This window comes from Cebidichthys violaceus, unplaced genomic scaffold (assembly GCF_023349555.1).
Source record: "Cebidichthys violaceus isolate CVI_PGR_0920_01 unplaced genomic scaffold, fCebVio1.0.p SCAF_4, whole genome shotgun sequence".
NCBI lineage: Eukaryota > Metazoa > Chordata > Actinopteri > Perciformes > Stichaeidae > Cebidichthys > Cebidichthys violaceus.
This window is the reverse complement of record NW_027176594.1, coordinates 13,358,026-13,375,472: the sequence shown is the minus strand read 5'-3', so window position 1 is coordinate 13,375,472 and position 17,447 is coordinate 13,358,026. Positions and strand designations below refer to the sequence as shown.

The window sequence follows — 17,447 nt, the reverse complement described above, 5'->3', positions numbered from 1 at the left end:
GCGGTAGATAGATTATTTACTACCACTAGCTAACTGTTCTGATGATTTAATAATTAAAAACAGGAGGAAAAGGCCAAACATTCTCCACTGGCAGCTTCTCAGGAGCGCTGTTTTTCCTTTACATATATCATTGTAAACTGAATATCTTTAGGTTATGGTTTTCTTAAGACATTATCACCATTGGCTCTGGGAAGTTGTGATACACATTTCCTATGATTTCATAAAACATTTATCACAATCAATAAAGGACTAATTGTTACAGCCACAAAAGAGATCGAGAAGAACATTTCAAGTTATTACATTACATAGATTATCATTGTGCATAAAATCTCATGGCAAGTAATATGGGATATCAGTAAATAAAAAGTCACTAAATATAATTATAAATACAATCAACAGTTCATTTACAGCTCATCTGCATGTATTCATCTCATTAATGTAGCAATTAAAAAAAATATTGATTTGTGTGTTACAGTAGTAATAACATATTACAGAGCCTTAAAGGGACAGTACACCCCAACATTTTAAAACTACATATTTTCCCCTCTTACCTTTAGTGTTATTTATCAATCTAGTTTGTTTTGGTGTGAGTTGCCTAGTTCTGGAGATATCTGCCTTCTCTCCAATATAATGGGACTATTTGGCACTACAGGTAACAGGGAAAATGTGTATATAGATTTAGGGGGATGGCTCTCCCTTTAAACAATTAGTGCATATATTTTATGTCAATGTTGAAACATTCACATTATATATCTAGGTCCTGCAAGTTGCCCCAGCTCGGTCCCGCCTTGACTTTGGCCTTAAGCTTCACGTACAGTTTTACTGCCGACTCCATCTCCCTCTTGACTATCTGAGCGACCTGACAGAGACAAAGAGTTATGTATACATGCGGTCTTTCACAGAATGTGTTACCCTGATTCTCGTCTACGTTTCAGTAAACATCTGTTCAAAGATTTCTCATCACAGGTCCATTAATTGCTGCGTAATTGATTATCTAAAAATCAGGTGATCATATCAAGGCTGAGACTTATCAATACATACAACTGTAACTAACCTGCTTTTGTCAGCCCAGAAATAACAAATCAATGACATGCACCTTTCTGTAAACTACGCTACAATGCGTACACGATACTACTGAAAGATGCTCGTACCTGTATGAGGTCTTCCTCCGTGGTTTCATAGATGAGTTCATCATGCAGCTGCAGGACAAAGTAGGCCCCTCTGAGTCTAGACGTCCCGACCCCGCGGTGACCACTGGCTGTGGAACGGACACCGTCAGACACGAGCCATTTACACAACTTTTCTTTTTTTTTGCCGTACACACAGTATGGGGGATAGAAGATTTAGTGGAAGTCACCTGGGCGCGCGTGCTGGTGAGACAGCGGAGCTGCGGGATACGTTTTCTGCAGTCGTTTCTGGATATTCACGGTGGCAAGTTTAACAATGTCTGCCGCCGAGCCCTGCACCGTTGTGTTCACTGCCTGGCGCTCTGCCTGAGGGGACACGGAGAATTTTGGGAATGAATGCAAACTTGCACGGCACACAAATGCTTTCCAATGAACGGGCGTGCTTACATGTGCTTTGGCGTGCCCGTTGGCGTTCGTGATGCCCGGCAGGTATCTCCTACGGCCCATCAGAGTCTGGACGTAGCCGTTCTTCACACACTTCTTCACAGTTTCTCGAAGAAAAGCGTTGATCCCTGAAACACAAGACAGGACACGGATGTACCCTTTTTTTGTAGATTCACATGTGCTGTATATTCACGGCTTTGATGGCAAAAGATTTCGAGAACACCAAAAAACAGAGCGGCGTGTACCCTTGTATCTGGCCTTGAAACTCTCTATGTAGCAGGCCGCGTCGTCCTCCTCCACTCCCATCTGCTCCCCCAAAGACTTGGCTCCCATCCCGTAGATAATACCGTAGCAAATCTGCGAAGACAAATTTGCGGGCGGTGAGTGTGTGCACGTGTGTCCGCGTCAGCGTCTCTTTCCTGCCTAGTTGTACCTGTTTCGCCTGTTGCCTGAGGTCGTCCTTCACAGACTCCGGGTCGACGCTTTTCCACTCGGCGGCGATGCAACGAAACACGTCGGCTCCTCCGTTCAGCACCTGGCGGACGCACACAGTTGGTCATTCTATTTCACCTGTTCCCCGGTGATTGTCATGTGATGTTTCCTTGCGATTGACAGACCTGCAGAAGACGCTGATCCTTGGAGAGGTGAGCCAACACTCGCAGCTCCAGCTGAGAATAGTCAGCTGCCAATATCATCCCGCCTGCAGCCCAGTGCAGAAAGACACAGCTGGTAGAGCAGTCCGAGAGTCAGATACAGACAGAAAAGGTGATGCAATATATATATTCATAGCAACCTGAAAAAGGTACGAAGGCGTGTCTCATGCTGATGGAGAAGGCCGGGCCGTGTTCTGCTCGGCCAGCTGCAGCCGAAGGCACCACTGAACATCTCTTCTTTCTGTAAAGAATCAGCATGACAAACGCTGTAGTTAGCTGTAATCAGTAGCAGTAATCTGTGAAGCACTTTGAACTGCACTAACCTGTATGAAAGGTACTACATAAATAATGTTTGATTGATTGATATATATGTATGTAGTGTGTATTATGAATATTATACAAACAAAAGGTATAGCCTCAGATCCAGACGAATCAGCACACTCCACAAATTAACTTATATGATATGACGTTATCATATATATAATTGATAATCTCAAAATCTTTAATCTTTCTAATTAAATATTATTCCAATTTTTGTAAACAACATTAAGCGCTAAAAACAGAAAAAATCTACAGAAAATGAAAGCTCCTTGTAGTGGCTTTAATGAGTTTATCCAATAAAGTTATAAATATGTAAGTTATGAGTAAAACAATAGTTATTTTACATTCTTTAGTGACATTAAACACATCAGGTACAGTGAACTTTGAGGTTGACCTACCCTGATTTGGTGGTCATGTGACAGCTGTCTTGTGACGGTGGGCTCTCCCCCACCACCGTTGGCATGTAAATCTCAAAGTCTTTGGGGACATTCTGTACGTTGGGCTCAGTGAAGCTCACTCTACCTGAACAACAGAAAAAGCAGCGTCACCACATGCTTTGGATTTACCTTTAAATTGTATTGAACAACACCTAATACACATGTGTTAAAGACAGGTGTGTGTAATGTGTGTGTGTGTGTGTGTGTGTGTGTGTGTGTGTGTGTGTGTGTGTGTGTGTGTGTGTGTGTGTGTTTTACCTGTGGCTGTGTGCGTCTGGGCGATGGGGTATATTCTGTCCATGGCCAGTGTGGTGTGGTATCGCTTCTCCCTCTGCAGGGGGAACACCACTTTGGTCAAGGCGTTAGTGATCCGCCTCCACTCCAGAATAATGCCCGGCAGCAGGTGCAGGGGGCGGAGCTTCTCCAGAACATCCTGCCAGACATCATTGCAACTCAGTTGAAACACAGAGAACACTTCATCGCAGAAATATGACCTCATGTTTACCCAACAAGTTGTGCTGGGCAATATGGCCTAAAATCTTATATCCCGGATACCGATACAGGTCATTTCATATCTCGATAATGATATATATACAATGATATATATACACAATATAGCATGTTTTCTGTCTATATGAAATAACCACATGGTAAACCCTATTTTTGTAAACGCCAGTGTTAATTAAATACTTAACAATGAAAAGTACTGAGTCTTTTCTTATTTAATTAAGAACTTTAGTGCAAAACGAACAGTTTCTAGTAAAATTATAGAGAAAAATAAAATTAATAAATATTTCCAGCTGTACAGACTATGTTTACATGCATGCACACAGAGTAATCAGATTTTGATTTAATAACACAGGGGTATTCCCATGAGCAGAATATTTGGGTGTAGGCACGCAGGAGTTGAACAACAAGGCTGAATGAATGAATGGAGAAAGGAAATGCTGCCCACATCTGATCTATTTTAATCAACATTTGGTTTACAAATGGACCTTTAAACATTATTTCCCAGCAAGAACCCTGTCCTGATGTGTACGCACTATGGTATGGTGATGGAGCTTAAAGGGTGCAGATGCTTGTGCCATAAAGGTTGTCCGTTGTAGTCCAGCTTGTTAATCGCATTGATCTGAGTAGTAGTGTTAAGTGTGATGTAAAAACAAAAGCGAAATCTTGCGTCAAAATACTTTACATTAGATTTTCTGATATATTTCAGTTAGCATGTCCTCGTTATTATAAATCTCCCTACGCAATTGCGTATCACGATATCTCGATGTATGCGATTTCCTCGCGATACGATTCCATCCAAAGACGATGAATCACCAGCAGCAATTTCATGTAACGCAAAGTAATTTTACCTTGGTGGTGCTGAACTGCTTGCCGAGTCGTACTCGGCCGCCCGCTCCTCTCCTGGTGTAGCCAAGAGTCTTCTTACTTTTCGGTCCGCCCACGTCACCGTTTGGAGGCAGGTGTAGCTCCAAGAACAACACCTACAGTACAGTGTCAGCCCACATTAGATTTAAAATAGTAAGTATTCCTATTTTTCTGGAGAATTTGGAAATTGAAACATTGTCGTACCTGTGCTACGTCATCAACGCTAGTGAGGGAGAAGCTGTGTCCCGCCAGGTCGTACGCCTGGGACTCCAGCGATGCGAGTTTGACTTGCATCACGTGTTTTTGTCTTTCGCACTCTTGGACGCTGAAGCCCAATCCGTTCAACTCCAACACCGCCAAAGACACCTGGGAGGGCATCTCGACGCTCCGGAATAAACCTGACAACATGCATGCAAACCCGTTACCATCATCATGTTTACCGCAGCTCTTACCACTGTAGGAATCTTCTGTGAACGTCTATTAAGAGTGTCTGCTATTCTACCAAGCATGCCGTCCTTCTCCAGCAGGCCACTGAGGTGGTTCATGACGCAGTGCACGAGCACGCTCTTGGTTGCTGCCCTAACGCGTGGGCAGTGTGCGTGCGCGTTCCCAAGTCCGTCCAGCAGAGCCAACTCTGCAGGACAGTAGACGGTCACCATGTTGGGTAGAGTCCTCTCCTCGCTGCCAGGGTCCACCAGCCAGCACGCAACCTACGGCGGACATTCAACACAGAGTCGCGTTGTTGCATCAGCAAACATTATGCATGTTAAATTTTAAAGTCCCTATGTGTGGATTTTTGACATGATTCTAACACCATTTAAATTATTCTGATGGTGAAAGTTTTTGTAGAAAATTTAGAAAAGAGTCAATAAAGGCAGTGATGTGTGAGAATGTCAGCAACAGCTGGCTCATAATTCCCAGGATGCAAGGTTCTATCTGCGTGCTGTGCGAGAACGCATGCGTTGTTTCTCTCACCTTGGGATCCTCGCAGTTTCCCTCCAAGCTGACACCACAGCTCAGCACTAGCCTCTTGTACACCTTGATGATGTCATAGGCGACAACCACGCCCCCTATGTGAGCGGCCACCGGCCGCGTCAGACAGGTCTTCGCCTGCCGCAGCCTCTCGCTTACAGGCAAATCATCGTCCAGCGGGGGAGGGGCCAGACTGGAGCTCAAACCTGAGGGGGTAACACTTTTTGGAGTGAGCTTGTGCGTGTGGTATGTGCGTGAATAAATGAATGTGCATGCACGTGTGTCTGTACCTTTGCTCTGCTCTTGCTGCAGAGACATGTAGTATGCGTCTCTTGCTCCCCAGCAGACAGACAGTCCAATCAACACCAGTCCATCGCTGTCTCTTACCGGAAAACCGTCGGCCCTGTGGAGCTTCTGATGAGCTGCTGACGCTGCACAGAAAACTCGTGCATGAGAGAGGGGGCAGCATACAACACAGGCTTCATGTTGTTTCATGTCACTTGTGCACATGTTTATTATCTGTTACCTCTCTTGTGTTTTCCTCCTATTTGCTCCTCCGCCTGCTGACTATGTTCCCTCTTTTCACAGGCCAAAGTCAGAGAGTAGCGCTCCTTTGTCTTCCACTCGTTTATGAAAGCGTCAAAGAGGCGCCTGTCACTCGCCACATCTATGATGGAGAACGTCCCCGAGCTGCTGGAGGAGAGCGATGCATCCTGGGACAGCTGAAGAGTAAATACTCCAGCCCCGGGCGATTCCGCATCAGAGGGAAGCTTCTGCCGGGGGGAGGATGGAGAGACGCGGCCTCTTGGAGGGCTGAGGCTCCTGCCGGAGTGCGGCGAGGGTTTCGTTTTTGAACCCGGCTGTTTTTTGTCGTTGCGATCCAACGTGGAATCCAGCTGCTTGATGTGAGCGACAGCATCTGATGGAGGATTGCCGTGTCCTGGGCGAGATCCGGGGCATTTTGCGATTGCCGGTTTCTGCCGCAGGAGGGCTGAGGGAGTTGACCGGTCGAGTGGCTGAGCGATGAGAGGCGACTGGACGGATGAGGTGGTCAGTTTTACTCTGGGGGTGACAGGCGGCGTTTCCTGAGTCGGGGGAATGAGATCGCCAGCAGAGCCTGGTCTCTCCGTTACATTCTCGAGGTTGTGTTGTTCCTCTGGAGAATGGCTCCCCGCAGCGACAGCCTGCACATCCGACCTAGCCCCATCTCTGTCCACCTGCATCGAGGGCTGAGGTTGATCTGGAAAGTCTGCTGTATTTGCAGCGTTTTTGCAGACTCTGTGGCCCGTTGTGGTGTTAAGCCAGGGTTGGTCAGACATACTAGGCCAGCGGTCAAAGATCTCTTGCAAACCAGGGCTGCAATAAAAAGAGCTTTCGGGTGCGTTCTGGACTTGCGGGTGTTTTAAGACTGCATTGACTGACAGAAAAGTATTAATTTCCTCTTTTGTCTCTACTTGTTTCCCATTGTCACCCTCTTCATTCATCGTTTCCTGTCTCCCGCCTGGTTTACTGCCATTTTGTGCGTTACTGTGCTGTTTAGTTGTGTGCGCAAGGCCTTGATTCTTGCTGGCTTTGTCCTCGTCGTACTCATTTTGAGTTGTGGTCGTAGTGGTGGGTTGTGGCTGTATCTGACTGGGTTTGGGTTGTGAGTCTGACAGCCGTTCCTCGGTCTGAACGTGTTCGGCGTCGGGTCGCTGAGCTTCATGAGTTCTCTCTGCATGTCTGAGCAAGCTCTGCCTCTCCAGAAAGTGCTCGCCCACCAGCAGCGAGTCGCCCCACTCGGACAGGTTGAAGGAGGACTCGCCCCACTGGACGGCCTCCTGCTTCTCTGCCTCCTGGTTGGCGAGAAGCTCACTGCGCCTTCGCTCCTGGGTCGACGGAGGGGGGCCTCTGACCTCCCGGCCGACGATCTCCTCCTCTTCGTCCGATTGGCCGGGGATCCGCGGCGGGCTCAGTCCGGCCAGCAGGGAGCTGTCGTACAGGCTGTCAAACAGGAAGCTGCTGCTTCTGTTAACGCTCTCTGAGGCAGCCGGGTTTGCGTCCTCGTCACCACCTTCAACTACGTTATCCCCACCTGGACCTGGAAAAATCTGTAAAAACATTTTGACTTTTGAGAGACAAACTGCTTGAATGCATTTATACAATCAGAAAATAATGGAGGATTCTGGTCACTCACCTGGTGGCTGGTGTCAAGGATGAGCTCCATCTGGCTGTCTGTGAGAGAAATATTGAATCTGGGACATGCATTACTTTTCTCATGCGTCTTCTTTTCTACAGCTGCGTCTACCATTTCCTCGTCCCTTTTCTTCTCTGATTCTACCAGCTGATTCCCATCGTTCCCATCTCTGCGTTGGTATGCCTGTTGAACAATGAGTCTCTCTGTCTGGGTGTCCAATTCAAAGCTGTCGCCGAAACTCTCTTCTCCTCTTTTAACACATCCCTCGGCTTCTTCTTCATCTCCCGCGTACAGCTCAGGAGACGAGAACTTATCCGCCTCTCTGCTGTCCATCCTCCGTCGCTTTGCCTCGGGTGAGAACAACGGAACGGAGGCAGGAGTGGCGGTCCTGGGGGAGTCCAACATATCTGCATTTGTGGGCGCAGAAACAACGGAAGGAGTTTCTTCAGGAGCTTGAACGGCTGTAGGCACCTGACCTGTAGGTGCTGGATTTTGGACTGAGGGAACCACCGAGGGTTCTACATGATCTTGTAGGCTTTTGCCAGTTTGTATAGAGTGGAGGACTTTGCTTAAGGCTCTCAAGTGCTTCAGTCTTCCCGGTTGCACGGGTGACTGAGCGAGCCCTGTGGCACCATCTACGTCCGATGTCCTTGTAGGAACTCTGTGTTGTTCTTCTGCTCTGGATACTGGAGCTCTGAAGCGGGGGGGAGGCATTGGAAAAGGAGAGGGCTGAGGACACGCCACTGGTCGAAACGGGGGGCTGGACACAATGTCGGCCAACTCCTGTGTCAGGCTCCTTTCAGGAACAGGACAATTCGTTTGACAAGTCTCCGGTCCGACTGAGACGACCCCTTTACTTGTCTCCCCTTCTTTCGGCTCCACTTTCTCACACTCTTCTCCTTCTTGCTTTGACCTCACGTGCTCTTCTCTTTTTTCATCTGGATCTTCTGAGTCATTGGCCATTATTGATTTTTTATTTGGCTCGCAGTGTTTTGTTTCTTTGCTTTTCTCCACTTGCACTACATTTCCCATTTGTCTGAGTTCTGGCTCCGTCCTGTCTACATTTCTGGAGTTCCTTCGGTCTCTGTTGGCGTCTCCTTCTGCTTTCTCCATTTTCTTTTCAGACATCCCTTTCTCAGGTTTATATTCCTCCACCTTCTCGTCAGTATCTCTTCCCTCACTTCCCTTGACCCTGTCTCCTTCCTGGTGATTTTTATTGTTGTCGACCTGTGCTTCATGTGAACCGAGATGTGTTTCAGATGAGGTGCCTGAACCGTCGGGGCTGTTCGCAGCAGGAGCCCCCGGAGGAAGAGTCGTTGGGTCCCACTGGACTCCTAACTGTGCCAGGTCTTCCCGAAGGAGGAGCCTCGCCTCAGACACGATCTCAACGGCGGCCTCCTGTTCCGTCAGGGCCCGGCCGCCGGTGACCCAGACGCAGCGGAGGCTCCGTCTCTCGGCCGCCTCCATCTCGCTCTCGTCCACTGCGCGCTTCGAGCTGAGACAGACAGACAAGTGCATCATTGGATTTATGTCTGGAGTCATGTTTCAAGTAGATTATGGCTTGATGTGCTGATGGTACAGTTGCACATAATTTATCCATGCTTAGGGTGTAAGAAGAGTTTACGGGAACGTACCTGCGTCTATCTCCTTAAAAAAAAAAATTAAATAAAAGGAGGCTGGTATTTTTATTGTTGCGTTGTTAAGAGTAATGCACACTCCAAACACATATATATTCAAATGGAAAACTTCTTGATTTAGGTCTATGACAACACATTTTTATACTTTTTATTTATTTAATATGTTTTTATATAAATATATATCACAAATATATTAATTACATTACTTAAAAATTGTAATATATATATATATATAGATAGATAATTTTTAAGTAATGTAATTAATATATTTGTGATCTGTATTTATATATCTATATCTGGATGATAGATAGATATAGATGTTATAATTTTTAAGTAATGTAATTAATCAAATCTAATTAAATCAATAACAGACTGAGGGCGGCTAGAACACACTGAATATTAGTTAAAAGACTCTAAACTAAATCAATTCAGGTGTATGGGTTGTACGTGATCGGGACAGGGACGTTTTTAGTTATGACTTCTTTACTTCATCGTAGAAAACAGTCTTGTTAATGTGTGGAAACAAACTAACTGCTGTTCTGTGCGCGAGTCTCAGCTGCTGGCACTCCACTTGAAACAGCCTGTGCTGCAAAGAGGCTCACATCCTCCTTTACCGAACATGCATTAATAATCTTCATGGTGCAAACAAACACACAGCTACCTCTTAAATGGGACAGCATTCCTCAGGGCTTTCTCCACATTAGCCACAGTAGCCCGGGCCAGTTCAGCGACTGTGCAGAGGCCCTGTGCGTACACCGCTCTGGCTCGTGTTGCGTTCAGTAGGGAGACCCTGACGAGGTCGACCAGCTCCCTCTGGACTCCAAAGCTCAGCCTGGTCTGGTACTGGGACAGCAGCAGCTCCATGTTGTGCCAGCCCAGACGCTTGCAGAACACCATCACCATACCTGAAGGGGTTGCAGCAAGGTCAGAGAGATTCTGTCCATGACAGTTTCCCTTTTGTTTCCCCAGTTTCCCTTTTGTCTTTACACTGATAATAAACCCCATAATTAGCATGACATATACTCACACCCAGAGAAACTTGTTCCATGCTACATTTAAGCACACGCTCTCTGAGTCTGAATTACATCCGGACCTCATAAACCCTCTCAAAGTAACTGGATGAAAGAACCATGAGTACTTTACATGGCTCCATGCTGTATATCCGTCCATTCTAGAGTGCTAGTCTAGTTACGGCCTTCCCTTTTTAAAGTAAAGTCTTAAGTCATGGAAGTCAGAGTCGGCGTATTCAACAGTGTAACACGTCCTTGGAGACGCTCAGCAACACTCCTCGGCTCGTACCTGCATAAGTAGAAGCAGACTGCTGGAGGGACTGCAGCTGCCCACGATTGCAGTTGTATTTGGATGCCACCGTTCCCAGAGGCACCTCGTTCACCAGATCCTGCAGCACAAGGGTGGTGAAAAACCTGGGAGGAAAGAATGTGGCGAGGCCAAGAGTCCTATGTAAACAAAAACATTTCTAAAAATTGTATTTGTTGTTTGACTCTCAGGGGATAAATCCTTGAGTGGTTTGCGTTGAGTCACCTTTTTATCCAAATAGCCACAATTTTGGAAATCAAGGAAGAGGACACAATAAAATCATGAAGAAAACAGCCATAAACTAGTACATATAGGTGTATATATACAGTATAAGTATATATAAAATATAATATTCGGCAGCTAGTTATTAAATCCCACCAAAACTGAACATTATCAGCTTAACAAAGGCTTTATGGATCCCTTTATCGGTCTACTCCTTGTATACTGGCATACTAGCACACAGACGTGTGAAACCGCGACTTTAATTTAGTAGTAAATAAGGTAATTATTTTCCAAGCCACATGTTGTCACAAGTTAGCAATTATAATTATCATATATTGGGTTCCTTTACGACCAAAAAAACACACGAGGGGACTATTTGCCAATGCTATGATATGAATAAAGTGTAATTGACACAAATATGTGCATTACCGTTTGTGAATAGCCATCTGTCTACGCTGCTTCTCTGTCTTGGCAACAAGTTTGCCGCCAACAGATCTGGCGAGGAAACCTTCCTGGACGCCCACCAGCTCCGCTACTCTCTTCATCGACGACGATAGCTGTTCCCACAGACAGAAGAACTGGTACCAGTCTATGGTGGTCCACTCCGCGTACAAGGGGGTGATCTGAGGGGAATTTGTACGTAGAATTTGAAATACTGTGCGTTCGAGGGGGGGACATTTTTGGTTGATTTAGTTACTATTAGGAATGTATGGGGTGAGGGTGAGGGGATGATAGGGAGTGATTAAAGATGAAAGAAACTTGTTGAAGCAAATAATGACGCAAGAGGTGTGTATGTGTACCAGATAGAGAATGTGCAAGTCATTTTCCAGCACAAAACCCTTCATGGCCCGCTGGAGATCTGCAAATATTCCCAGAGCCTCGGGAGGGGAGAGAGACGAGGACAGGGTGGCAGCTCCGAGTTGAGTCGGACGGTATCGCTCCTCTGGATATGCAAAGACATTAGGATATACAATAGTTATTGGAAATGCAAAGGAGGGTAAGCTTATAGTCTGGCTTGTATACTTTATAGTGAAATATATGATGTATGAATACGGAAAATGCTTGCATTGCTCTTCAAAACTTGTTCCAATCTGAATTAAAAGGAGACACATTGTGCTCATTTTCAGGTTCGTACTCGTAGTTTGGGTTTCCACTAGAACATGTTTTAATATTTTTAAAAAATATACATTTTTCTCATGTTGAATAAACCTTTACACACCCTCTGTCTGAAAATGCTCTGTTTTAGTGCATTTAAACAGAATTGTGTTGCCAGTCAACAGCTTTGGTCCATGTTTTACTTCCTGTCGGCTGACGTCATTCACAATGGGACACGTTTAAAATGTTTATGATTAAAATTGTGAAGCGGTCTCTATATTATATAGTTGTGACATCATTTAAAAGCACAGTGTCTGAATATGGGTGTATTTCTCCATGGATTGAGCATCTCGGTACTTCCACAGTATCGAAAACGCACTTACACCTGCTTTTTTCTGCTTTAAAAGATAAGAAAACCTTACTTTTTACAACAAGAGACATTTAAGTAAGAACACCTTTGTCGCAGCGGTTCAATTTGTATCTAAAAATCTATTTTCACTGTATGTCATGATAGCGAGACCGCAGAGGCAGTACCTTGTCCGTCCTTCTGAATACTGATGAATTCGTTCTCCATCAGCCATTCAACACAGGCCTCAATAGCTCCTTTGTTGTTCTCTTCATTTGATTCTTTGCCGTCACATTTCATGCTGGCAGCCAGTAGTGAGCACAAAGCATATGACCGCACATCCTGTGGAGTGCTGGCCACACCTCCGACAATGATCTGCATGTTGGGATCATTCAAATTAGAGTCATGAAACAATAATAGAGGGAAACTAATCTGACTTTACATCAAAGGCCTCCCTAAAAAGAGACATCTATTATTAAAGAGGGAGTTACAATATGATCTATTTACAGACTGGAAGTTATTTCGATGGGTGCCAAGTTCATTTGGATATTGGCCATACCTCTAGGATGGCTCGCAGCATGCTGGTGGTGACGCCTTCGCCCTCCCTTCTCACCAGGCAGCTGCTGATTGGCTGAAGAGCACCCTTAAGGAGAATGATCCCTTTCTGACGCTCCGCCTCCTTACACACCAGCACACTCTCACCTGAGAAGAGGACGAACAAAATGACGTGAGGCCAAAAGAGAGATGTTTTTTTAATAAGAATGAACAGACAATACAAAATGTTTTATTTTTTCCCTTTCTTCCCTTCATACCTATAGTGTCCACTCCTTTTCTCCCCGCCCGTCCTGCCATCTGTTTGTACGTGAGCGGGTCCAGCAGGTGTCCATTGAAGGTAGGGGTTCTAACGATGACCCTGCGAGCCGGGAGATTAACCCCAGAGGAGAGAGTCGAGGTGGCGGCCAGGACTCTGACCGTGCCCTGACGAAAAGCTCCCTCCAACACGTCGCGCTCATCAAATGTCAAACCTGCAGAGACAAACTTTATCTTATTTGCATGCCAACAAAAAAACAAAAACAAAAAACATTCAGGCCGCAGTTTGTCGCGGTTCAGAAGTTGTGCGAGTGTGTTCACCGGCGTGGTGGAAGGCCACCCCCCATGGCACAGTTCGCTGGAGGATGGGGTCCAAACCAGCTGGAGTTCGTCTCAACTGGGCTACGACATCCACCAGTCCCTCCCGATCCAGACACACCGGCTTAGGCTCCACTTCACCCTGACGATCTGAAAGGACGAGACCAGAATCTACGACGCTACAGTTGGGATTTGACCGCATTGTTAAAATGTAGTGTGCACAAAAATAAAAAAAGTTATTACGTACCGGTATGTCTGAGGTTGTAGAACTCTCTGGCGATGCTGTCTGACAGTTTCTCACACCAGTTCTTCGAGGGGCAGAACAGCAGCACAGAACGGCCCTCGCTCACGGTCTCATAGCACAGGCTCACTATGTGGTCATCGTCGCCCTTAATGAGTCACCACATGCACATGATTGTATTACTTGTCTAAAAGAACCAAACGCTCACATTGGACGATATCTGACCCACTCTCTAAGTTACCTTAACGTGGAGCGCAGGGGCGAACTGCCGGACCACAGCGAGGCTCTTGTCGTAGATGTTGCAACCCACCTTGAGATGCTCGTGTAGGGGCACGGGCCTGTAGTCCGTCTGGTAAAGCTCTGCACCCAACCAGCCGGCCAGGAGGGCAAGGTTAGGCAAGGTGGCGCTCATACCTATGATCTGTACGCCCTCAGAGAGAGACCTGCAGAAAGGTGTCGTAGCACATACAGACTTAACGCGTGTAGTAGAAGAAAAACAGGATTTTTTTCAAACGCTAGCTGTTAAGGAAAATAAAAGTCGAAAAAAGACAAAAGTACACAAACCCAGAGGCATTCTGCTTCTGCGCAATGTAGCGGATTTTGGTTAAGAGCAGTTCTAGTAGATATCCTCTTCCAGAATCACCAACCATATGTAACTCATCCACCACCACCATACCTAGAAGCACAAAAATAACTCAAACTCTATGTTTAACAATCAAGAAAACACACTGTTATCCCCGGTGTGTTACCTAGTAGACCCATGTTGTCCTCCTCAATGAGTTTGTTAATGAGAGAATTGGCTTTTTCTATGGTGCACACAGCCACATCCAATGCTGTGAACCCTCCTGCGGCCGAGGTGCTGCCCATATATCCCTCCACACAAACTCCTGCCTCTTGAAATACACTCTGCAGGGTTCACAGATACACGTCGGTTACATGGAGATACATACGCAGACAATCAACACAGTGCCCAGAACCACGTGCATGTACGGTTCTCTCCCTCACCTGAAGGTAATGCATCTTCTCTTTAGCCACAGAGACAAACGGCAGAATGAAGAGGGCTTTTCTTTTAGTCTCCAACACACGCTTCAACATCAGCAGCTCCGACACCAGAGTTTTTCCAGCACTCGTGGGGGCTGAAAAAGAAGGAATTTAAAAAGCCGAAAACAGCGATCGACTCAGTGAATCACTTCGTAGAGAGGCATTCGGCTTCTTACCAGAGTACACCAGGTTACCTCCCTGCAGCACCTGTCCGACAGCGAGGCACTGAGCCTGCCATTCGAACATGCGAGTCACGCCGTGTTTCTGGTAGCGCTCCAAGACAGGTTTTGGTAAGCCCCAGTTGCAGAGCAGCAGCTTTTCGGCTTGCCCCGCGGGAGCACACAAGGCAATGCCTACAGAAGAAATAATAAAAAAAAACTACCTTACACATGGTGTTAAGTCAAACTGGTGGGAGAAGTCTTAAGTATTGCAACATTTATTTTGAGCACAGCAAAGTGGATTTGACATGGGAAAGAGAAATCGAATTTCAAGGAGGGAGTTCCAGTAAGTGAAACATACCTAGACAGGAGATACGTTCATACAAGGTTAAAGGCTGCTTAACTGGCCCGGGGCCCCAAAAGCTCGAAGCTTCTTTCAAATGTGGCACTGCACTAAAATGTTTATTTTTCCTCCTTGTTTAATTTGAAGGTTTTTGCTGTTTCGGTTTAGTGCTCATATGTTGCAAATTCCTAAATATTTTTTTTTATGAATTACCAAATAGAATTTACAGCCCAAGTCTGGAATTACCTGTCCTCAGTCCAAAAGTAAAAATTTGGTGACATAATCATTAAAAAAATGTTCTTATCTAACAAACTATTCTGCTTCAATCCATATTTGTTGGCGTTTAGACTTTCAAAAACGACAAAGTAAAAAAAAAAGTTTACTATAAATTACTGGGGCCATCTAGCAGCAATCTGACAGCACCATAAATTACATTAAAATAACCACAATAACTCAAAGTAAAGTCTGAGGTGATGACATCCTAAAATATGACAAGATACATTCAAAGCTTCATTCTTAAAAACCTCAACAGAAGCTTTGAATGTAAAAAGATGTAGAGCCCTAAAGCACAGAGTGTGGTTGGAAAGGGGGACTTAACAGGGGCCCAGCAGCTCATTTCTCTAGCAGGCCATGACAAGGTGTCAAGGGGGTCAACAACACACAAAAACAAGAATGATTGCATAAAATATGAACCTTTAAGAAGGTTTTCACAAATGGACGTCACCTTGCTGAGGCAGAGTGTCGCTGAGAGTACTCAGGTCTAAACCACTGGGGACTGTGAGCACAGAGGCGGACTGATTCTGGAATGACGGCTGGAGTTTGGCCCTCTTCATGGCGGCTGCGAGGCGGGTGGGCCTGAACAAGATGTAGTCCCTGGATACATCCAGAGGTGGATCAGCGTTCACGTTTGACCCACTTTTGTCCTCCGTACATGGAGAGCTTTTTCTTCCGGGTGGAAGCGTCTGCCTGCTGAGACGCACAAAGTAAGAAAAACATTTGTTAACAGAGAAGTAGAGCGGCAGACAATGGAACACAGAAGAAAAACTGGGCAATAACGTGCAAGTTAAGACTCACTTGCTGGAGCTGCCTACTTGCTGACCGTTTCTGATGTCCTGACAGGATAGTGCATTGATGCAGGAGGAAGCCAGTGGTGGCTGGGTGTTCTCCGGGCCCCTCTGAGCATGCTCCGCTTCCTCAGAGTCCTCACCGAAGAGAAGCCTCTGTGCAAGGTCTTTGCAGTCGGCTCGCCACCCTGGCCGCTCACGATCGCCCCCACGGCCCCGGACTCCCTCCTCGGCATTGGGGTCTCCATCAGCCCGCGGGGGGCTAAAGACAGCTGATGATGCCGGCTCTTCCCGTGCACCCCTGTGTACCGTTGTTGGACGCACATTGTCGGCTACTGGGTCTACAGCATCCAACACCTGTAGCATTTCTTCATCTAGAGCCAATGTGGATTCTCCCAGCGGAAGCACTGCTCCTCCAGCCTGAATTTTTAAATTAATACATGACATTAGTGATCCAGGTGGACGTGGAGGAGAATCACAGATGACATTAGGAGTAGGAGAAAAACTCTCTCTCTCTCAAGCTGTCCCACTCACCACGAGGCTGTCCCTGCTCATGTTTGCTTTGCCTGATATGAAATGGGTTTTCTGCAACAGTCTGCCTCCGTATGGTGGCTCATCAGGAGCTTGGAAACTGTGCTCAGAAAAAAAAGTATGTTCACCACAGGTAAGACTGACATTCATCTATACAAATGCTACAAAGATTGGAGGGTGTCTCTAGGCAACAGGAGGAATTTGGTCATGATTCTTGTAAATCTGTCAACATTAGTAAAGTGAAACCGTGGGATAAACTTACCATATTTTCTTCTTGATCTGGTGCTGCCCCATGTAGCTTTTCTTTTTCAAGGGAGGACCCGAGGTGCTCATGCTGAAGAATATGTACTGTTTCTGTCATACGGGTGAGTAGGTGGATGTTCATTGACATGACATAGGTTTGACTCGTGACACGAGTTTACAAACTAAATGTAACAGTGTGTGTTACAGGTAAGGACGCAGTTAAGCGAAAACAAGCGTCGCAGTAGGATCATTATTTTGGTTGCGAAGTATAAACAACGCAATCTTCCCGTTGGGCGGATGGGCTGAGCGCCGAACAAACGTGAAATCAAAAAGTCCGCCGAAGTGCCGCCCCGGTGCTCCACAAAAAACAGTCCGACGAAACAAATGCTCGCATGTAAACGTTCCCATGAAGGACCAGCGCACTGCTGTAGCGACTACTAGCAACAGGTATACTAATGTTGATAATACTTCTAGTGATATTGAATACCGGTTAGTTAATGACAGTCTTTCAAATACACGTTTGGATGAATACAATGTTATACGGTTGAATGAAAGAGTGATAAACGTATGGCTCGAT

At 46.0% G+C, this 17,447-nt stretch overlaps 1 protein-coding gene across 1 annotated transcript; it reads right to left on the bottom strand.

Moving 5' to 3' along the window:
- Positions 1–4: 4 nt before the first annotated feature.
- On the bottom strand, positions 5–16,960 carry polq (polymerase (DNA directed), theta). The gene is made up of 35 exons (XM_068726846.1): positions 16,890–16,960; positions 16,631–16,727; positions 16,107–16,516; positions 15,757–15,998; positions 14,708–14,884; positions 14,496–14,626; positions 14,240–14,396; positions 14,055–14,166; positions 13,732–13,933; positions 13,497–13,638; positions 13,253–13,399; positions 12,934–13,146; positions 12,681–12,823; positions 12,310–12,496; positions 11,481–11,623; positions 11,110–11,303; positions 10,441–10,565; positions 9,803–10,046; positions 7,505–8,999; positions 5,855–7,418; positions 5,619–5,759; positions 5,332–5,534; positions 4,859–5,066; positions 4,561–4,754; positions 4,341–4,472; positions 3,241–3,415; positions 2,944–3,067; positions 2,365–2,465; positions 2,189–2,271; positions 2,005–2,106; positions 1,817–1,928; positions 1,575–1,699; positions 1,358–1,493; positions 1,152–1,258; positions 5–859 (listed from the first exon to the last, which is right to left on the bottom strand). Exons 1-35 carry the CDS (start codon positions 16,958–16,960, stop codon positions 746–748), a joined length of 8,253 nt encoding a protein of 2,750 aa, XP_068582947.1. The 3' UTR covers positions 5–745.
- Between the last annotated feature and the right edge of the window lie 487 nt (positions 16,961–17,447).